Raw genomic sequence first — 22,922 nt, forward strand, 5'->3', positions numbered from 1 at the left:
GCAGCGAGCAGAATTAACTCAAAGCAGAATTTGTAATAGAAGAGAACTGGACCATGGCACTGGTGATCAGATTCAGGAGGCGGTGGAGCTCAGATGGGCAGTTCCTGGGGCAGGGATGTCCAATTCATCCCACTTGAAGCACCTAACATGGGTCTCCAGAACTGCCTGTAGAGGCAGCTTCCCCTCATCGCTGTAGGGAATTACTTCCTTAGGGGGAAATAAACCCCTTTCAAGGCCAGTTGGGATGCCCATGTTCAGGAGAGTTTGACTTGCACAGGAAGAAGTGAAGAAATAGGTTCATAAAGTGCTTTGGAGATTGCAGAGCGAACATGATCTCTAAAATGACGTTTTGATATGCTGTCGAGCAGCAATCACAAGGGAGGAAGGCAACCCGAAGTTCAAGCATGATGTTAGTGCAAGAATTCTGCAAAAATCAGTTGCCAGTTAATTTAGGTGGGAAAAGGGAAAGGAGCCAAACACCCCGACCACTGTTCAGACAGACTTTGAAAATTATGAAAGGGATTTACTGAAATGGATTCCACAGTGGCAGGACTTGGATTTAACACTTGGAAGATACTTTATAATTCTATTTTCCTGCTTGGAGACTTGCTTTGGTCAAACTATTGACAGTCCTGCCCATGACCAGAATTTCTATGCAGACCACAGAAATCCAGAAAAGTATGTACAGACTCAACACTACAGGACTGAATTTTAAGAGGAAAAAATATGTTATCATATATTAATCATGCTTCGCTTACCAACTGTGTATACTCTACATCATCTCCCAGTAAGCCTGTGTCATTCAATGTATACTTGGCTTTCTTTAGTACAGCATCCACTGGGCCTTTTTCTACCTGGTGTTTGATAGCTTTGAACAATTTATAAAGAGGCTCCCCGGCATTGTCCTGTTTAAAGGAAAGGAAATGAAATAAAGCAAAACCAATGATATAGTCAATGCAGCATGTTTAAGTATTGTTGATAAAAAATCCCACAGGCATCTTACCTTGAGGTACTGATATAAACAAATAGACATCCAGTTAGACAACATTCTCTCAACAACCGTTTCAGATCTGAAAAAAAAAAACCCCAACCGTGAGTATGGTAAGGGTACTTAATGACAAAGTTTTAAAGAAAAACATTGCTTGCTTGAAATATAATATTTTTACATGCTTAACTGCATGCGCTCTCCTAATGCATGATTTCCCTATAGATTCTTGAGAGCATATACTTGCTTTAGGATAAGTGCTTTGTATTGCTCATCATTCCTGGGTACCTTCAACTCATTACTGAAAAGCACACATCCTTTATGCAAAGTCTTAAATGGGGTCTACACTGTGAGAGCTAAAAAATTAACCTAGATGTGCAGTTACTGGGAAAATAATCTACAGATTACAAAGCCACAACATACACAGAGCAAGGTCCTTTGTAATTTATTTAGGATAACAACAGGGTTAAAAACACTAGAACAAGCCCTCACTGAACGCACAATGCAGGCTGATTATGTATGCTCGTTATGGAGATGATGTGTGGTATAAATGCTAGATAATTTGGAATAAAATTAGCTTAAAAAGTGAATTAAATGTTTGGTATTGTATTTTGAAGTAAGGTAGATGTTTCACTAATCTCAATGCAGATTCTACACTACAGTATTTGAATAAGGAAATCTGTTGCCAGCAGTTCTGCCTGTGCCTTCCACAGCTCTTCCCAGTGAGCTTGTCTTCCTAATATGCTTGGGCCAGGCTATTTCTGACTTTCATGGATAGCTGGCATTTTAATATAGTCACATTGCAAAAGAAATACATTTACAGAAAACCAGAGGACTACAGAAAATATGGCAATCATTCAAACCTTCTTAGCATTAGCTTTGGGTTTTTGGCCACAACATACTGCTCCATCAGTTCCAAGAACAGCGTCCTCATGATGTCAGTATAGTATTCTAGTTTTCCATGTAAAGCAACTGTCAGTAAAGATGCAAAATACACTTTAGCTCGAGCAGAGAACTCCCTTTGGTTTTCCAGCGTGTGAATAAACTGAAACAGAAAACAAACGTAAAATCAAGTCAGATGACAGGTTTCTGAAGAACCTCAACACTTGTCTGCACTAAGACGACAAGCAATATTATTTTAACATTAATCTCCTCAGCACAGAATGGAAAAGTTTTCAGAAGTTTGAAAAAACTACTTATAAGAAAATGGTGCCTATAATTTATTTTTAGACAGACACACAGTGTACTGGACTAACCCAAGGAATGTTTATATACTTTAACTGAAGGATGCTTTACCTAAATGAAAAAAGGTGTTCTGTGACAATTTTTTAAAAGATAAAACCAAGTCCCCTCTCCCTCAAATTCTCAGTCCTTTCACATCAAATTGCAAAGACACAAATCTAAGTTCACCTGGGAACATGCTCTCATCTGCCATAAACTGTAACACTACCATTAACTAGCTCAGCACTGAAGCCTCATTTGAAAAAAAGGAGGAAAAAGTTAGAAGCCTAAATCTATATTTAAGTGTCTGACAATCAGCCTCAGCTTTTGAGAGTGAGCAATTAGAACTCTCTTCAGAGCTGCTGTGAGCACTCATCAATCCTGACGAATAGGCCATTTGAGGAGCCTCTGCCTCTCTGGGACAGAGATCCAGCAGATGGCTGCCTGCAGGTGACTTCTGTGACGAACAAGGATGGAATCAGCATTCTCCAATCATGTTTCTTAAAAGGCTAAACCAAACTTCTAACACCAATTTTTATGCCAGATTGGGTAATACCTGTTTTCCTACAGCCACTGCAATGTTGACTAACTCCATACTAAGTGACCTGGCACAGAAATATGATCTTGCCTCTCCGCCCCATCAGGAAGCTCTGGCTGTGATGCCATGCATCTGCAGCAGTTACTGTGGAACCAGAACCATATGAAAATCACTTATTGTTAATAACGTTGGTTCAGCTGTGCTTGCAAACCTACTGTCTTGCACACACAGGTATGCCTAGCTAAGAGACAAGGCGAATCTACTTCAGTACTCACATTAATGAGAAATGATTTGCTATTGAGGAGGTTGGAGAACTGGTTCAAAGCCTGCTCCACAGTCTGCCGCCTGGCCTCGGGAATATCCAGCTTCCCCGTGATCATCACGTCTTTCTCTCCATCTTTGGAGGGCAAGAAGAAGACTCTGTCCGTGTAGGTTTTGTAGTCCAGTACTGGAATTCCAGCTTCGTTGATATCATTTGTTTGATCCTCCATCTCTATCATTAGATCTGGAATACACAATACAGTTTAAAGGTTCATTTAAAAAAAGCCTGCAGCTTTGGGTGCCTTGTAATGGAGAAAAGGCAACTCAACACCAAAAACCCTATTTCATCTCACATTTTCTCTTGCTATTTTTACCAATTATCCTGTTAACTACAACCACAGCTGATCCTACGGTGACATGAGGATAACTGCCTTTAGCGCAGATGGTTTCCTTGTTGCTGCCTATCCAAAAAAGGGCCTTAATGGATGTCTGGGTGAGTTCATATATGAATGTAGGATATATGAATGTATATGAATGTAGGATCATAGCACAGAGACAAAAAAAGACACTGCAATATTGTTTTCTTGGTTGTTTTTTTTAAAATACAAATTCTTTTCCCTCTGGGTTTAGGTAGTAATAGAAGTTCTTTTAAAAAACACGCAGCAATCAAAGAAAGAAAGGTTTAAAGTGTAAAGCATGCTAATTTAATTGGAAGGAAGGGGACGGCAGGAAGGAAGAAGGTTAAATGGTTCATTGCAATTGATGGAAACGTTTCTGTGGGACTCAGAAGCTCTGAAGTTCTTAACAATTAGGGAATCATCCTTTGGAGCAGCTATTCTAGCTGAAGGCTTTCCAATTACCCAATATTGCTGATTGACTAGAATATCGTGCTAATTAATATAGTGACCTATCGTCTCAGCAATTTTATTGCTCTTACTCATTCATTTACCTCTATGTCTTATAGGATTCAGCAAAGCCGAGGGAGAAAGCATCTTGTGGTTTCCAGCTTTGTGGTATTTTTACTTCCTTCCTGATGTCCCTTTCCTTGCCTGTCTTTGGTCCCATGTATTTTAGACTGTCTGCACTTCATGCTGTTGACATTACAGTTTCACAGTATGGATCCAGAACGTGTTTTGACTTTGGCATTTTATTTTACTGTCAGCCAAGGTGGATGCAGTTTAGGAACTGGATTACTCCTTGGATGTGCATTCTACTTCCCCAATGTTTGTGCTTGGTGGAACAGAGAGGAAACCTTCCACCCAATGCACAGCAGGACTCTGTAGCTCCCTATGAGGAGTGTCAGCAAGAGAAAGGCACCTTCTCCCTTCAAAAACAGCTATGAAGTTCCATGGGAGAGGCCGTGAGAGGGAGGGCTGTTAACCTTGATTCACAGTTCAAAATGCAGTTTAAAATGAAGCCCATTTGCGAATAGTTCTTGATTCAAACATTTGTGTCTAGTTCATGTCCAGAATCTGGAAGGAGTCAGTTTTCCAGAGAAAACAAGGTGGTACAAGAAAAGAACATCCTGTCCCAGAAATGCCAGAAAAACAAGACTGGGAGAGGCTTCCAGCATGGCTAAAATCTTTGAGATACCCTGAGCTTCTTAAATTAGTTTCAAACTCTAACCTGAAATTGCTGTTTAATTCAATCCTGCTTTTTAGCCACTGCCAATATGAAATAATCTATTTCTCTTTAGAAATAAAATGTGGGTTTTTTTCAGTAGAGACTATTTCAACATGATCCAACAGCAAGTATAATTAAGATAATGAGGTGCCATTTCATGGTAATCATTTAGACCAATATGTGCAGTGTTTGCACTCAAGATGCCTAACTGAAGCATTGCAATGAGTAGTTCAACATGTAGAAATGCTGAGCCTTCACACCTCCTGCTGCCTTCCCTGGGATGATGCCTCTGCAGTTACACAGAACAATTAGCTAGCTCCAAAAAATCAAGGTTAAGGTTTTCCCACAATGAGCAGGGCAAAATGCTATTTCTTTCCTGCGAGATTGCCAAATTATCCCTTTGTATGCTGATAGCTGCAAATAAATTTTGCAGCTCTGAAAACAGTTTTTAATGTGCATACTTGGCACATACAGCCATTGTGCTAAATACTAAGTGCACGTTTTTTCACCACAAAACATTCCTTCCTCCGTATCAATGGCCACTCACATTAATGGCTTTAAGTAACCCCAATATCAACTAGTTTCTATTTCCCAGTTGCTAACTTGTGTTTCTTTAGACTAAAACTATCCATTTCCTTTAATAACCTCAGTTCCCTATTTTATTTCATTTACTGCTTTCATATATAATAACAAAATATCTGCTGTATGTCAATGTCAGTAATCAACACTATTAAGAGCTACTAATTATTTGTTCCCAGAACACAGTTTTAGCAAGCTAGCACCACTGCTCCAGCCCATCTTCTGGTTGCTCAAGAGGACCCACAGGAGTGCAAATATCTGTCATACCTGTGAATTCTTTCTTGCACCGGTCTCTGACACTCTCCTCCAGGCCTTCAAGTTGCGATTTAATTTTTTCATACTCTCGTTCTGCTTGTTGGCTCTTGCGTCTTTAGGGAATAGAAGTAAGATTTTTAAAAAGTTACGAACTGCAAAAGTAAATAATTTGCAACAGCTCTGAGTGGGAAGGCAAAGGACTGGAGGACATTTTCCGGGTTTTGATTTCTGTTTAAACTTTGGCAGAAGAAAGATAATGGAGAAGGAGAACTGCAGCAGTGGACCAAGCCTTCGTTCCGCGTATATCGACCTGCCACCATCACGGCCCTGCTGCTTCAAACCACGCTTGGGCCAGTGATTTAAAATCCAATAAGCAGTAGCTACAAATGCTTTCAATCACATATTAAGTACAGAAACTCAGTTTGTATGTACTGAACAAAGATTGCTTGCAACATGTCCTGCACTGGCTCTCAGCCACCCAAGAGTGTGTCTGGGACGTAACTGAGAAGGCTGCAGGAGGTCCACGAGAACGTCGGTGCTGTACAGCGCACACTTTAGCACTGCTTCGGCTATATTGATATGCACCATAAAAGTGAAACCCACCCCCTCCCTCAGGAGGTATAAGGTCTTCATTACTAACCTTAAAATTGGGCTAAGTAGGTCTTAAGTGAAATACAGACATTGTTCTGGCCCTTTGTGAAGCATGAATTTCACCATTAATCATAAAATCTGTGCGTGGGTAATGCTTATCTTAGCTGGAAAGGCCAAAATGACCCCTTAGCCAAATCCATCCAGCTCAGACCTACAGTGCTGACTGAGGCAGCATAAATGCTGATGGATATGTATACAGAATAAGCCATCTCCTTCACAAGAGGCACTTTAGCTGCCATTTCAAGAATGTATGCGTCCAACTCAGTCTGCAATTGTGTGCTTGGCAAGCCTGGGACCAATTGTTGTGCTTATGTATGAAGGACAGACTGGGCTGACTGACACCAAGGAATTTGTGTGTGTGTGAGAGGAATAAATTGGTGCTTATGCATATTTCCAGCTGTAACTCCCTTTCTTAACTCTGCAGCTCAGAAAAAAAGATGAAGATAATTTCTGTAGACTGACCTGAAAACAATCAGGTAATACTTTGAAAGCTTTAGGACAAGAAAAAAAAACTAATTAAAGAAACTTACCTGTAACAGATGATAGAAATGACGATGATTGCTATCATAGGAATAAGTACCAATGGCAAAATAAGATTCAGTGGGATGTCACTCACACGTGTATCATATTCCACCCTTCCGAGGATCCATTCCCGGAGTCCAAATTTCACCTAATTAGATAAGCACAGGCATTTGTCTCAAAAAGTGCAAATAGACAGTAGTTCACTTCTCAGTTGCGCTCTAAATTCTTAGTAATTCTCGCTAAGTGAATTTCTAGCTCGAACTGCCAAACAAAGGAAACATTTCTGAATATTTTACACTGAATTTAGGTCACTAGCACTTTATTCCATGAAGTAATTTTGTTTTGCTTAGCAGAGGAAGAAAAATCCCCAGCCTGTCTAGCTACAATTTTACATTCCTATGTAATGAAGGTAGAAGACATTTGGCAGCTTGGGACCGCTCTTTACATGTGATGTCTTCTAAACAGCAGGCAGAAGCTGGAAGAAGAAAGAACTGCGAGGAGTTTCTTCACAGTACTACAACAACTTTGGAGAACAATTAAGCAGCACTGTATGAGTGTCACTTACACATGATATTAAATTCTATTGAAAAGGTAACCTACAATGAATTCAGGAAGGTTATTGATGGTATCTCTCTTCTGCCGTTTCTTTGGTTGCGGCTGTACTTCTGGTGGCTCACAATATAAGTCCGTTTCAGTTAGTGTTTTTATGTTGCAAGGCTCGTCACCCACAAAAGCCTGGGCCTCGTCTATCGTCATGGCTTTGTTCAAGTTACTGCCCTAAACAGAAAATACAAGGCTAAGTCATCATCGCAAAGTCCTGGGAGATGAGAAGTCCTGAGCTGCAACTTTCCATCTGGATCATGTTTAGCAGCAGATGTGATTTGCACTGCAGTGTACAGAAGAGCAGAGGGGTCGGGAACTATGCGATTCCTCTCCTTTCCTTCCTGGGGCAAGAATAGAGGTCCTCTCCAGTCCTTGGGAGCTCTATGGCAGAGGGCATTTCCAAATGCCAGGCTCAGCAGGAGGGGACACCCCTGGGGAACTCAAAGTATGGCTAAAAAGATAGCAACTACGTCTGACAAGGGGAGTGAGGAGGAAAGGGGAGCTGACAATGTTCATCATCTAGCAGAGGTAAGGGACTCTACCAAGCATTTTGGGTATGGTACCAAACAGCTGTTAAGGGCTCGTGAAAGGAAGGAAAAATTCCATACGTGGTTCACGGACAAAATGAGCAACCACTATCTCTTGACAAGTTTACCTTAGCATTAATAAGTTTGTTGACTTGTTTTTTGATGCCATCTGTGAAGTTTTCAAAGGTTGGGTCTGCAACATAGGCAAAGGAGTGGCTCTCATTTTTTACAACCAAATGATAATGATCCATTAGAATAATAGTGGTAATATTATAGTTTTCTGGGTCTTCCAGTATTGGTGGGGAAGAAAAAACCACCGTGGTTTCATTGAGTCTTGTAACAAGCTTTCCATCAAACTGTAAGAAACAAGACAAGAAGAACATACACATTTTAGTGTTTGACTTGTTCCTGTACATAACTGTTGATAACTTTAGACTGTAGAAATAAAACCACTGGATTTATATCCTTTCCATACAGCAAAAATAACATAGTATGAGGTATTGTCCAAAAAGAAAATTAAACAAATTTTTTGATGGGAATAAGTTGTTGATTCATGCAGAAAAAGCTTAGGCCACAGATCAGTTCCCATTGCCTCCAAATTCTGTGGCTCTGCACCACATTGGGTTGGTATCATTAAATGCTCTAAGATTAAGAAGTTAACATGGCAGTTTTAATCCAGATCATCTTCTGTACTGTAAAGTATCTCAGGTAGCTTAATTTCTACTGACACTGTAAAACACCTTGCTGAAATTCAATACAATTACTAAGTGAAATTTTGGAGTAAAATTTACCAATTGTCAATCAACTACTCAGGGTAACAACTCAGTTCACCTCTCCTCCATCCCCAATTGCACAGATGTTTTTATGCTAGAAACTCCTTCAGTTATTCAGTAACATCAACCACAGCCAACAATACTAATAGGAATGCTCAACATTTCTTCTATCACCACCCGTTTCTCATTTTGAGAAATGCAATTTGATAGTTTCTCCCTTGCATTTCTAATATTGCCATATAAGTGGAAGGAAACCAAAAGATTAGAAAAGTTTCTAGTCTTAACCATGAATGTGTGCTGTATGTAATGCTGGCTGAAGCTAACGTGCTGAGAAGATGCTGAGCATATATAAGAAGGGGGGTAAGAAATGTTGACAAACACTGTCAAGAACGCTAAATAGACTTTTAAGATTGTTTTGGGAGTTAAGGTGTCAAGATAATTACATCTTGCAGTTTAAGGCCTGAGAAACATAGGCCATTTTCCCCTTAAAATTCTTTAAGGATAGGGTTCTGATGGACCCAAATCCAGCTGGTTTTGCCATACTTTAAAAGTTGAATCATGCATATAATAGAAAATATACATATTACGAACTCTATATAGATCATACGACAGTCTTAAATTGAAGAGACAGCCTTAGGAAAAGTCTTATAATATTCTTACTGGAAGATCACTTTTAAGTCCTCAATCATTGCATTAAGTTGTGATCTTCATTCGAAGAGTGGGAAATTAAGACTATCAGCAATGTCAGTTCTTCTTCATGTGAGATGCAGGAAGGGTTCTTTTTTTTTTTAAATGCTGTTTTTCACAACTTTTTGTGAACATGCTATAGGCGGAATATGCATGAAGCAAGAAAGAAAAGAAGACTCGGTTCACTGAGGTGTGAGAAAATAAAAGGCATTGACTGTGCAAAGCTGAGTACTCAGCATTGTCTGAATTTGTGTTCTGTTTCAGGCAAATCTCTAAAGCTTGCAGGGGAGAAGAAGAAGGAAGATAAAGAAAAAATAAACACTTTCAAATTCTGAAATACATCCGCTTTGCCACTTGAAGCTTAATTCTTCTACCCATATTCATATTGAATGAAAGTAATTTTAAAGCAGAAGATTGCAAGGTGTAAGTAAACGTAAGTGTTGTGGTTTAACCCGGCAGGTAGCTAAAACAGCCACTCAGCAGTTCGCTCACCCTGCCCTCCGCAGTGGAATGTGGGAGAGAATCAGAAAAAAAAGGGTAGAACTTGTGGCTTGAGATAAAGACAGTTTAACAGGATAGGAAAAAAAAAGATATTGATAAAAGAATATGCAAAACAAGTGATGCACAACACAGTTGCTCACCATCCGTTGACAGATGCCCAGTTAACTCCTGAGCCGTGGCCCCTCCCTGGCCAACTCCCCCAGTTTATACACTGAGCATGACATTGTATGGTATGGAATATTCCTTTGGCCAGTTTCGGTCAGCTGTCCTGGCTGTGTCCCCTCCCAGCTCCCCGTGCACCCCCAGCCTCCTCGCTGGCAGCCCAGCAAGAAAGGCTGGACAGTCCTTGACTGCTCAGCAACAACTGAGGACATCAGTGCGTTATCAACATTATTTTCATCCCAAATCCAAAACACAGCACTATACCAGCTATCAGGAGGAAAATTAACTCTATCCCAGCCAAAACCAGGACAGTAAGTCAAGATGGTAGGAGGAGGCTCTTCCTCCACGGAAACCCTGAGCAGACCCAGAAATCTATTCAAACAGTGGGCAAACTTAAATGCATTTTTTAAACAGATTACATGTTATGCATCCAGTGTGATGCCTTTGAGGGGAAAGAAAGAAAATTACCCTTTTGAGATTCGTTTTCCCTGCTTCTGGACGCTCCGCATATACCACCAACGAGAAACTCTGGATGAGCTCAAAACCGGTTCCAGTTACTGTAATATTTCTCCCTCCACTGAAAGGCAGAATTAAAAAAGGAGTCAAGTCATTGGCAAACTACCACAGCTATAGACTGCTTTATCTTGCACTGCTACTACTTCCACTGAAAACAGCTATGTAATGCCTATATGACAATTAGATATCCTACACAAGAGACTTCTATTTTAAAGCTATGATCGCTGCATTTAAAAGCAGCAAAGTCAACTTCAAACTAATTTTAAAACAGCAGAATATAAAAACTACAAATTGTTTTTTCAGTATTTGTGGCTTTTCATTGATGCTTATCTTTGTGTGCTTTACTTCTCTAATGTTTTTGTTAAAATCACGCCACATTCCACACTCAGAGACAAAGGTGAGAGCACATTTTCCACAGGTTTGTAGGGACCTGGCTTCTTCATTCCCTTTCATTTGCAACACATTGTTTAAAAAATAATGCATTTGCATAAGAAGAATGCATGCAAGTTGCCAGTGGGAATTAAAGTCATCGAAGTAACATGGATTTACAGATATAGGAATCCTCAGAGCAATCCATTAAAGTAAGCTGCAATTTTTATAGAGAGAAAAAGGAGTCTCTTAAATCCTCTGGGGTAGGTCACTATTGATATACCAAAAAAACCCTCCAGGCCCCAAAACCATTCAAACCGAAAATCAAAAGCAAATATTAAAAAAAAATACTATTTTACATAAGTGACTGCTCAGTATTCAAGGAGGCAAGTGCCAATTTCTTCAAGAGAAGTCACGGCAAATTTTAGTTTTCATGTCCTATTTCTAATGTCACGATGTTACACTACTTTTTACTGAAAGAAAGTGAAAACATCATGATTTCTCTCTGCCAACTGTACCCCACTAAGCAGAAAGACCAGAATATTAGGGAACAGCAGAGATCAATGTGAATCAAGGTCACAAGTTTGTCCCTATATCAGTCACAGAACGACTTTCAAAACCAGAGGTATGCTACAAGGACTTTTATACACATGATTTGCCATATTGTTACAAATACGAGTGGCATACATTTTTTTTTGTTTCACAATTAATTCTAGGTGAGCTTTTTTCCAGAATGAACAGCTACCAGATGGGGTGTGAGTACCACCATACAAGACAGCTTACCTTTTAAAAACGTTATTGAACCCTGATCTAGATTTCCTAAAAAGATGCTTTTTTCCTCATGGGACAAAGAGATGACAAGCCATAACTTTCCTCTGTTTCCAGCATACTTATTAAAAGCTGAGTAGAAAAACTGTTAGAAACCTTTTCATTAGAAACCTCTTATATAGGTTATCCCTATAGGATAAGGATTTGTAAGTAACACAAAGATCATGTTGTCTGACATCATGCTGAAATGCTTCAGATCTCTTTCTTTAAGACATCTTAATTTAAAAGAAGATCATTACCTTTTCTGGTTTCAGGGTTTATCTTTGAAGTGGGGATTAAAGTTTGGAGATAACAGAATACTTTCAAGCATCAGCTGCGGTTAAGAAAGATCACAAACTCTACGTATCTAAATGTGTGCACGGCTACAGTACAGGAGTTTTTATTTCAAACTTTCAAACAAGTTCTATATGCAATAGGTTTATTACATATTACACATATTTTAACCTAATTGTAAATGAAGTTATGGCAAACATTTCATTACCTGCTGAAGCTATTTACTGGCAGGAACTTAGTGACAGTAGGATTCTCACTGTATGAAAATGGCTGTGGTACAGTAATTGCTGTGCCCCCATACTGCATTGTGACTTGAACAGCTTCAACCTTGCTATTAGGTCCTGTAATGCAAACGATCTCGTCTCCAAATTCAGTGCTAGATTGGAGAAAAAAAAGAAGAGTTCAGTTACTAACGTCATGGTGATTTGTACTCTTTACTGTACTACCCCAGCAGCAACAAAAACAGGCACTGAGTAGTTACGAGAGGAGACAACACTTCCTTCAGATCACGTAGGGTCTTTAAAAAAGATGTAGGATATGAAAAGGAACAGTATACAAACACAAGAACAATGCAGTGTCAGCACACTTCATATATCATTCCTTTTTGGGGGGAAGAGAAGGACAGCAATTAATAAAAGGAAAAAGAAGTGAGAAGAACAAATCAAGGGGCACTAGAAGATTAAGATTTTATATGGAGCCACTGAGGAGGTGCTGAGTGAAAGCATGGGTGAGTTTGGAGCAGCCAGTCAAGCTGAGAAAGCCGAAACTGGAAAAATCTTTGGATATCTGAGTTCTCCCAATTTGCTTGTTTCTACAGCTGCTTCTTCCAGCTGGAGCCTCTGAGTGAGTTTCTGTCTGAACGTTACGTGTAGAACTCCATCGCATGGGATGAGTCACAAAGAGATAGACAATGGATTTGCTTAATTTCTAAAGGCCAGAAAAGGTTGGTGCTTTGTTACGATACAGCTCTGTATTGTTAGTTACTCAGGGTACGTACACATTGCAAGGCTGGCTACCGACTGAAACTTGAACGTCCTTCTTGGAACCAGTGGCCAGGTTTGTTCCGGTGATGGTAAGCATGGTTCCTCCTGCTTGTGGACCACTTTCAGGTCTTATTCGAGAAGGATGAGGTTCCTGCAAAGAGGAGATGGTCAAACTAATTAAGAAAAAATAACATTAAGTTTACATCAGTATTAGTTGGTACAATAGCTAATAGGAGTTTAATATCACCACCTGAAAAATAATGAAATTAAAATATTGATGGATAATTCTTCCAAAGTAAAGCAAAACCTCTCATGATTCATGCTGAAAGAAGAAGTAACAGATGATGTGAATATACTTATATTTTTCCATACTGTATTTTACGAGGCTTTATACGAATTTCAATTCCCTATTTACAAAATGTAGAGTTGGCTGCATTAATTTTGTGAAAGCTTCCTGTTGGATTTCCTGTTTTCACATTTTAAGATTTTTCTCTTCCTTATCTCTGAGTCTACCTTCACCTTTCCTTACCCTTTCCTACATTCGGAGTCAGCTACAGGAGAGACAAAGCCAGGTTTTCAAAATTGGTACTGAAAAGAAAGAATATTAACATTCCCTTTATCTTGTAAAGCTGGTAATTGCGCTAAAATTGTTATCCTATTTTTGAGCAATGAGTTCGCAAAGAAAGAAAATCAGAAAATGCTAAACTTTTCTTTATGCACCTAGAACCTTGGAGTGGATTTCTTAAAGCCAATTGAAACAAGCAGATATGCTTCAAATTGTTATGAAATTTGTTGGATATTTAAATTTCTCAAATAAGTTCCCTTGTTTTGTTCTTAATTCAGTCTTTGTTTCTGTGATTGCATTCCGGGAGCTATGACAAATACTGTAAATTAACAGCGAGGGCTTTTCACGAACAGCGCGATTAAGTTACTTCATCGCCAAGTAGTCCCCGCTTCCAGCTGAGAAAAGCATCCTCATTTGGGACAACACTGAAGCTGCTGAATCAAGAGGATGACGAAGCCGTGCAAGCCGCATGAGATGGGTTACCAGCCGGCTCTGGGCGAGCGCTGCCTGCCGACTCTGCGGCCCGGCCGTGCCCGCAGACGTGCCGCAGCCCTCGCGCCGGGGCGGCAGCCGCTGCGCGCGCAGGCAGCGAGGTGGTCCCATGCAGCCCGCCGCCACGTGTGCCGCGCGGACGGATCGGATGCCGGGTCCAAGCGTGCGGCGGAGGCACTGCTAGGAAGGACTCTGCATTTGCTAAAGCGTACCAGATCAGCAGCTTAGGGAGGCTGTGAGGAGGTAATGCCTTTTCTGATGTATAACTGTGCTGCTCCATCCATGTGCAAGCACAAGCTTTCCTTAAATGAGTCAAATAAGCAATAACCTTATTTCCCTATCTCATATATATTTCTAAATGACACCTGCTCTCCCCCTCCTCTTGTGTAGGTGAATGGGTGAACTGATAATACAGTCCAGGCTGGGGGCTGAAGCATAAGCAAATAAAGCAAGAGCAAAGAAGTTTGAAAACTACCCTTGCTGGCAAGGGTTTCCTTGAGCACCATCACACTGCACCGATCTCCCGCTCTAAGGGGGAAAAGCCTTGCTCGGAAACAGGGAGCAACAAGCCCGCAGCTTACTAGTCATGCAGCCAGAACCTTTCCCCTGTGTCGTTTTCCCTGGCACAGGCTGCCATCTCTGTGACAGCTTCCAGCTACAGAACCGAGGGCCCACGAGTGGCGGGGAGCAGGGGGACTGACGTACCGCAGTTCGGTTCAAAGCTCGGTGAGCCATCGTCAGGTTTTTAACAAGCAGCAGGAATCCGTAAAAATGCATCCAATTGACCTCGTGGTTGCTTTACAAATTTGTTTTATTGAAGCACAGATATTATAGAAGCACAGAGACTTTGTACTTGCTGCGCTTGTTTTATATTTTCATGTCTGAGCAACTTCCCTCCGAAGGAATGCATCATCCTTCAGCACACTTCACAAATCCACAATGACAACTGTAATTTGCTCTCAAGTCATTGAGCTTTCGGAATATGCTTTAACACTAATTGGGTGTCAATTGCTTTTCTTCCCTGAGAGAAATCTGTTTGTAAACCCTTCACTCCCCAAGATGTACATCGCTGCAGCATATGACTGCTCTCATGCGCTAACCTTTGATTTTGTTTTAATTTAATACATCACTCGGATTACAAGATTTTGTGTAGGGAAGTGACTCAAAGTAATTTGTAAGCATTTTTTTAAGCAAAAAGGAGCCTTGATTCAATATAACAGAGTTGACTAAAACCGGCTCACTTAGATCTATACAACCCTCTCCGTGCATACTCTTCTGTGGGTTTAATTGCTTGCTGATTTAAGCTAAATTGAAATAAGTCACATCAGGCTAAATAAAAAGTTCGAGGGGGTCAGTTTTAAAAATCACACTTGAAGTTTAAATTAACACAAGTCTAGACACATGCTTCCCAGAGAGAGGCTCATTTGTGCTTTTTTGTAACACAATTTTGTTGCTCAAAATATTACAATCAAAATTGTATATAAAATACACAGTCAATAAATAGCTTATAAAAATGTATCAAATATTTTAAGTCTAACCTTATCCCACAGACAGAAAACCATGCCTTTTATTGACTTCAAATTAAATCTTAATTGCTATAAACTGTTAAGCATGTTAAACATCTGCATCATCCATGGTAGAAATCCACAGCAATGGTTAGCTGCATAACATGCCTGGGATAGCTTTCAGACGAAAGCATCCCTCAAGAACCACTAAAGAATCAGTATGGACAAATTTGTTATCCCTGAACCTCAGAAAAACTATTTAAAACTCATAGCCTTTTCCCTAAATACTACCTCTGCTGAAAGCCTAGCCTCTAAGAACAGACTTAGGAAGGAAAGGAACAAGAAACCACGTAAAGCCAAGCCTTTAAGCAGAGACTTAGGAAGGAAAGGAACAAGAAAAGATTTCTGAAGCATCACACACCACTGTTCTCTGTAACCTCAGCATAAAAAATGAAAGGAAGCTTGCCAAAAACTTCAGCTAGACAGCCGTATTCTTTTATTCCTGCAAAAATGTGAAATAATTGCCCTGTTAAAGCTCTGCTGGGTTATCTGATGGGTAACTTTGGCAGGGTGTCAAGCTGGCTCTGTTGCTAACAACCAGTAAATATCAAGCAAGCCATGAACTTGAAGCAGAACCATCCAGCACCATTTTCTGTGGAGGACCTTTTAGTGGTGCCCTACGTTTGCCTCCCTAGGAACCGGGATACACAGGTAACCAAACAGCAAAGTTATCTCTGAACAACACAACAGCAACGGGGAAGTGAAACAAGTATCTGTTTCGTCTTCCCCAGAGGTTGGTTTTTTCTTAGCAAGACTCCAACTCTGCTGGAAGTTAAAGTCCAGCTACCCGGGACAGGAGAACACGCCACCCACGCCTCACCCATCCGCGCCGCAGCCACACCACAGGCTCAGCACATCTCAGCTTCACCTCTGGCTGAAAGGAAAACTGAGGCCAAGAACCACTCCGGGAGCGAAAGCGGGTGGCAGCCAGGGAGGAGGTGGAACAGTTACGGTTTAACCCTTCTTTTCTCTTTAATCACTGGTCTTGCAGCAATTCCTCAAATGACTATTTTAAAACAGCTTAATTCAAAGTATTCATATTTAACATATTTAAAGCAATTTTGCAAATACCGAGAGTTCTCCAGAGACCAAATAATGTGGATGCCTCATAAAGATGATCTAATAAGGAGAAGCTGAACCATGCTCTGTGTGCAGAGGAATGCTACAGCATGACTGCTAAGACAAAGCATCATATAGTAACAGTTTGTTACTGTAAACTTGTCAGAAAAATGATTTGATTAATTTTAACTTGCTATTTTCTGTTTCACATTTCCCCCCTTTCCCTTCCTCCTAAGGACCTGCCAGAAAAAACAAGTAGTTAAAATAAATTATTGAGAATTTTAACAATTTTAATAACCATTTTATTGCGAAACCAATGCGCTAAGAGCAAGTTTTAGTGCTCTTCTAAAATATTTATGGATGGCTCAAAGAGCAAAGCTACATTGGCCCACCTGGAGGTCTTCTTAGCAGTACCAATAAAGAAAAAAAATTGGTTCATCCGAATGCTCAACCAGAATGCATTTTTCAAAAATGCAATTAGGTAGATGGGACCAGCAGGAGAATGATATTTCGCTGAATGCCAAGATAATTTGAAAGAGTACCGTCAGTGGTGGCACAAGCCTTCAACAAGAATCATGTACCTAAGGAGAAGGTAGCTCCTTCCCACGGCTAACACGGCACTCAGCAGTGGGACAGAAAGGTCCAGACCCTTGGAAACTGCCAGGTCTAGTCTTATCTTACCCAGTCTAGCAAAGCTGCACCTAACCCACAGCTCTATGTTGCTTACCACAGCCCTGCGTGAGATTCCTTCTCCTCGCAGAGGAAAACGAGGGGCAAAAGGTAAATCCTTCATTGCAAACCTTGTTTGATGGATAATAAAAATGTTGCTTTTACCAAAAGGCAACCCCCTTTAACTTGGACTCAACCCTGAGCAATACTGAATAGTCAACCATTACAAACAGCACTAGGATAAACCTAGGACCTCACGTGCTGCGAGATCAGTCATGCCACCTTTTCCAAATCCCCTCAAGGATTTCTTCTCTCCTTGTTTCTGTTCTTTTCTCATTTCAGTCCCTGAATCAGAAGTATCCCTGCCATCACAATAAATACCCTGCTTTCATTTTCAGCCCTCTGCACCTTGCGATCTTTGTTCGCTCAGTCAGAATGTGCCCAGGGGAAGTCACACTTTCTGTAACGCCGCAGTGCAATGCACCACTATAACATCACACCACAGTGCTCGGTGCAATTATGATGTTAAGCAGCACATTTAATTATGTGCCCTATATGGAATTTGTAGGAGCCTTGTAATAATTCTTTTGGAAAACGTCAGCCCTTCTGAGGACTTGGCAATACTTCATTTCTCATGGACCCAGTAAAATTTAAACAACTCTGTAAGCACTAATTTAACCCTTGTTTTATAATTCCTTGAAGTGTAGAAAATCATAGTTCATAGATATTTCATTCTTTTTCTTATTTTGCTTGAAATGGAGGAATGTTCTTTCAGATTTCAGTGCTCTATACTTCTCCTTTTGTCACCAGGCAAATATTGTTCATGTCTTCCAGGTAGTTTGATATTTGAGCATAAATCTTTTCTGCAATAACAGCTTACCTCGTTATGTGGGGTTTTTTTGATAGTCTAGTTTAAAAAATGCAGTTCCAACCTCTGTCAGTTGTTCAGTGGCCTGTTTCCTGCCCAGTCTGGTAAGCCACTTCTCGGTGGAGGGTTTTCCCACAGCTGGGACTCCCCACCACCTTAAGCTTTCATGCTCGTGTCATGTAGGAAGTGGATTTGCAGTTTTGGTAAAACATACACACATCCACAGCTATGCTATATTTAGGATAGGATAGAATAGAATAGAATAGGACAGGACAGGACAGAACAGAACAGAATAGTTCAGTTGGAAGGGATCTACAACAATCATCTAGTCCAACTTGTCAACAGCTCTAACTTGCGCCCTACTGCATGGTTATCCTGAAAAAATAATTTGATCTCGACAGGATTTCTTGCTTGTAGGTCCAAGCAGATTGTAGCTTGTCAGCCATGGGAAACATGAACATTTTATCTGTCCTACATACAAACCTTCCTTAAATCCTACTTAGGTGTCATAATGTTGAGCTAGAGGTCTCAAAGTCCACCTGCAACCCAACTTTCCCATGTTATACCAGATTGCTGGGTTAGTATTCCTGAACTGGTAAGCAGTTTTCCTAGCACTTTGATAACCACTAGGCAGCTTTGCTGGAAGGATAATAATGCTATGGATAGGTTACCTCTTCTGTTTTATGACTGTGGTTGGTGCCCATCTTGTTGACGTGGCTTACCTGAAGGCAGTGGTTATCTACTCCAATTTGAAGCAGTGAGACAATGACAATTTCTAAGTCCTTGTACATTGCTCATGGTATGTAATGTTCAAATAGTGCTATGCTTGGTCGCAAATTCATTTATTCTCTTTGTAATACCAATTAATTCCTTTATGTGGCATTCGCATTCACATGTGCCACTGCCTTATCTTTGCATCAGGGACTAACCTGAGATTCACAAACTGTATTTTTTGGTTTCACCTCATAGTAAAGTCAGGGCCTTGCAACAGTATGTCCTCTGATGCACCCTGTGCTTCGTCAGCACAAAGATACTGAAAAAAAAAAGAGAAAAATACTGGCAAAACAGTATTATTTTAATACTGGCTTACAGAGGCCCAAGTATGTATATGACTTCACACTCAGGCCATTTTCCAGTGTGCTGTTTTCTTCATCGCAGCCAGAAGTCTTTCCTTTGTTTGATCTGTTTGTATCTTTGCCTCCTACTTACAAATCTCTTCACAGAAATGCTGATATATTTTTCATTGTGGTTTCATGCTTTCTGCGTGCTAGAGGGTAAATTATCTCCACGTCTGTTCCACTTATAATCACATTTAGATGTGAACTTACTTATTAGCAGCGTACATGGCTGCTGCTCTTGCACAGCTACTGCCAAGCCTCTGAGCATTCGCATCTCAGCACTTACATTTTTCATCCTGTTTATTAATCTAGAATGAACTTTTTAATCTTTAATATTTTATGTCTTGCAGTTAGGCTTTTTTCACAGTTAGGAAGGTGATCTCTTATTTCTTCAGGTTTCTGATTACAATTTTAGTAAAATATACCTTTTTACAGGCTGAAAATGCTTTCAGAGAGCTCCAAGCATTTTAGATCTCTGTGGCCTGCTGGTGTCAAATCAAAGCACAACTTTTACCTGACTAACAGTAGGGTTACTCCTCTTTTCCTTTTTTTATCCAGCTTCTTTGCAATTTTCCCATTAAAGATATGCAGGTGCAAAAGAGAACCATTCCCCCAGCTTCTTTTTCACTCACCCGACTTGCATTTGGGATCTGAACTGCCAGGCTGATTCATGTTCTTTTTCACTTGGTTTGTTTGCTTTGTAGCTTTCTTGGTTTACACTGTCATGTCCAGGCAACTCACTTCTGATCCCTTGCACAGTATTCAAGAACAAGAAGAGTGCACTCCTATGGAGCATCACCTAGGTTCTGCATCTCTTCTTTTGCCATTTCTCTACTTTTCCACTCGTCTGTCACCAAGCAGATGCTCAACTTTTTATATTCCTGGGCATGACTGTGTAAATAGGGATACTACCTACTATAACAGTAATCTGTGGTAGGCAGTTTCAAGCTGAAGAACTACACCACTGAGATAAAAGCGTTACCCTTTATCCCTCACTAATGCAGAAAATCAAAGAGGGAAATGACCAGCCACCAAGGAGGCTACTGGTGGATCACAAGAGGGGCCAGAAACTGAGGAACAGTTGGAAGGCAACAGAGGAGGGGAGCCTAACGGAGATGCAAAGAAACCTTGGCATGAAGTCTATGCTTCAGAGGGTGATGCTGAAGAAAAGGCAACCATGCCAGATCACAAGCAGAGAGCCAACTGGGGAGCGAAAAGAGGACGGTGGCAGAGTATATCCTCATGATGCCGTGAGAGATGCCAGCTGCAGCACAAGGGGAAGCCAGCAACAGATGGATATGTTCAAATGGACGTGATGGGCAGCAAATGGCAAAGCCACCTAAGCTTCCTTCTGCCAGCTCCTGTAGGCAGTGACCTCCGGTTGGGGGTTTGCCTTTGATGCAAGTGCACATCTTCACAAGTAGGAACAGGTTCTTGTGCTTCCACACAAGCAAAGCACAGGGATGCTGTGTCAAGGATCTGATGACAGTACACACACACGTGGATAAGATTTTCACAAATGTACAGAGCACATTATTCCTCTGCATTTATATCATCCATCCTTTCCTCCACAGGTAACCTTTCCCTTTCCTAATCCTGGTCCCAGCTGCAATAGGTTCTTATTCTTGAAGTAGGTCTGTAAAATAACTCACTTGTTACTAAACTTATCTGCCCCATACTGAAAGCCAAATTATTCTGCCAACCCTTGCATATAATGCACACAAAAATTAAAGGCATAGCCCATGAAGGGCTGTAGACACTGTTCACCTTCTTGGAGGTCAAAATGTCATTTCGTGGAGTATAAAGGTAACTGCAGGAGCTAAATTAAGCTGCTGAACGGGGCACACAAGTCATTAGGAACTGCTCTTTTCCCCTCCACTTCCCTCCTTTCTCAGCCCTGAGGGAAACTGCTTCTTGTTTCTTCAGACAAGCCACCCACTCACAGGATATTCAACCAGAGAATTTCCATTGCGCGCTCTTGGCAGCCTGGTGTTCTCCTCAGTGGCTGACCTGACCCACCAGCTCGCCTCGTCACAGCATCCACACCACAAACCAGGCTTCAGTTCCTGGGTTATTTCTGCAATAGCAGAGAAGTGAGCTAAGTCCTGCCCTTCTGGGGCCGCTTTGTCCAAACCTCAGACCGTGTGAGCTGATCAAACATTTCCAGCCGCTCCAGATGCGCAGGCAGAGCATTTGCCTATGAGTGCCTGTTGTGTGCTGGCTGTTGTGGATGGGATGCTTATGCAAATCGTTGGTATTTTAAACAACTAATTTTTTAGACTGCAGGCAGCATCTTTTTATCGTGAGGCAGACACCACAGAGCCTTGCTGACAGGTTTGATGGAGAAATGGAAGCATGCGTGACTGGAAAGTCTGCATTATCATACAGCCAGTGTTCACTGGCAGCTTTCAAGCAGAACCATGAGCACTGGATGGTGGGACCATGTATTTAAGTGCATAGCTCAGATGATAAAGAATTAAGTCTAATAATATCCACATGAGGAAGGGCCAGCTTCACTAAAACTCTCAGCTACCCAGGAGTTCTCCTGGTCCTTCTGCAGGCTGATACACAAACAAGATGTGCTCCAGGACTCAAGAATAAAATAGTCACAACCCCTTCTCTGGAAGCAATTCCAGACTGCAGAGGATGTGCGGTTTATATGCATCGATCATAATGGCAACAAGCATGTAACAACCCCCCCCAAAAAACCCCACCCAAAAATCCCAACTACAGCGTAAAATGCATGCGTTGAGGTAAAAACTCATAGAGAAAAATCAAGGAGTGAGCTAAAACCCTCCACAAAAGCCCTGTGGCACTAATGGCACTGCGGTGGTGAGAGCTCCCAGAGCAATTGCTTCAAACGTCAAGAAGGAAACCAGACGATGGATGAAGGTAAGAGGAAACTGTCCAAGCTGTGAGTAGATTAAGGTGGAAGAGTGCACACTGTTACATGTAACTGTGCTGTTCAGGTTCACATTCAAGCTTCCAGTATGGTGAATAGTCACCTTCATGTTTGTTTTCAGATCAGACCCTAATTTATCCCCCTTTTTGGTTATTCAGTGCTCCAGATGTACCACATAGCTGGTTATTAAAATTTAGCATCACTTCATTTTTGTTTCACGAAACAGAAGACTAGTTATTACCTGATCCTGCTTATAAGGAAACAACAGCAATGTCACTAGAGGAGGACTGGGTTAATTTAATTTTGCTGGAATGGCTGGACTTGACCAGCACTCAGGTTGGGTAGAGAAATTGTGATGGGTAGGGAGAAAAAAAGCTTTCTTCCCCTGTTACGCAGCAAATATTGATAAGGTGTTTACAGCACAGCACAGATTCTTGTGGGCCAGGGTATTTTAGTTTAGAAATAATTTTAAATTGAAACTGTGGCTTCCCTTTTAACTGGCTTTTTGACCCATTTAATGGAGGTCTCACATGTTCCTCAGCTCAGAAATGCGCTGTACTGGCAGAATGGGGCAGAAGCACAAGTCTAAACCCCAAGTTGTGCTGACTATTGATCCTCATCAATCCAGCTTTAAAAACATCTCATCATTCAGGCTGAGTATCAACAACAGCCAAATGTAGTAGTACTTATCATAGAATCATAGAATGGTTTGGGTTGGAAGGGACCTTCAAAGATCATTTAGTCCACCTCCCCTGCCATGGGCAGGAACATGGATCTTTCATGAGGTCAGGTTGCTCAAAGCCTCATCGAACCTGACCTCGAACACT

General features: G+C 41.0%; 1 protein-coding gene across 1 annotated transcript in view; it reads right to left on the reverse strand.

Annotated features, from left to right (window-relative positions):
- The window catches only part of PLXNB2 (plexin B2), a gene marked incomplete at its 3' end in the record, with an annotated part of 77,557 nt that overhangs the window by 19,057 nt on the left and 35,578 nt on the right, over window positions 1-22,922 (reverse strand). Inside the window, exons 15-25 of the mRNA XM_082014011.1 lie at window positions 12,872-13,008; window positions 12,083-12,250; window positions 10,357-10,465; window positions 7,894-8,121; window positions 7,236-7,412; window positions 6,644-6,783; window positions 5,475-5,575; window positions 3,020-3,249; window positions 1,849-2,030; window positions 1,004-1,070; window positions 759-905 (exon numbers count right to left, since the gene is read on the reverse strand). Coding sequence (XP_081870137.1) covers window positions 759-905; window positions 1,004-1,070; window positions 1,849-2,030; window positions 3,020-3,249; window positions 5,475-5,575; window positions 6,644-6,783; window positions 7,236-7,412; window positions 7,894-8,121; window positions 10,357-10,465; window positions 12,083-12,250; window positions 12,872-13,008 — 1,686 coding nt within the window. The remainder of the gene's footprint in view (window positions 1-758; window positions 906-1,003; window positions 1,071-1,848; window positions 2,031-3,019; window positions 3,250-5,474; window positions 5,576-6,643; window positions 6,784-7,235; window positions 7,413-7,893; window positions 8,122-10,356; window positions 10,466-12,082; window positions 12,251-12,871; window positions 13,009-22,922) is intronic.

This window comes from Phaethon aethereus, assembly GCF_964289735.1.
Source record: "Phaethon aethereus genome assembly, chromosome: 1".
Taxonomy (NCBI): domain Eukaryota; kingdom Metazoa; phylum Chordata; class Aves; order Phaethontiformes; family Phaethontidae; genus Phaethon; species Phaethon aethereus.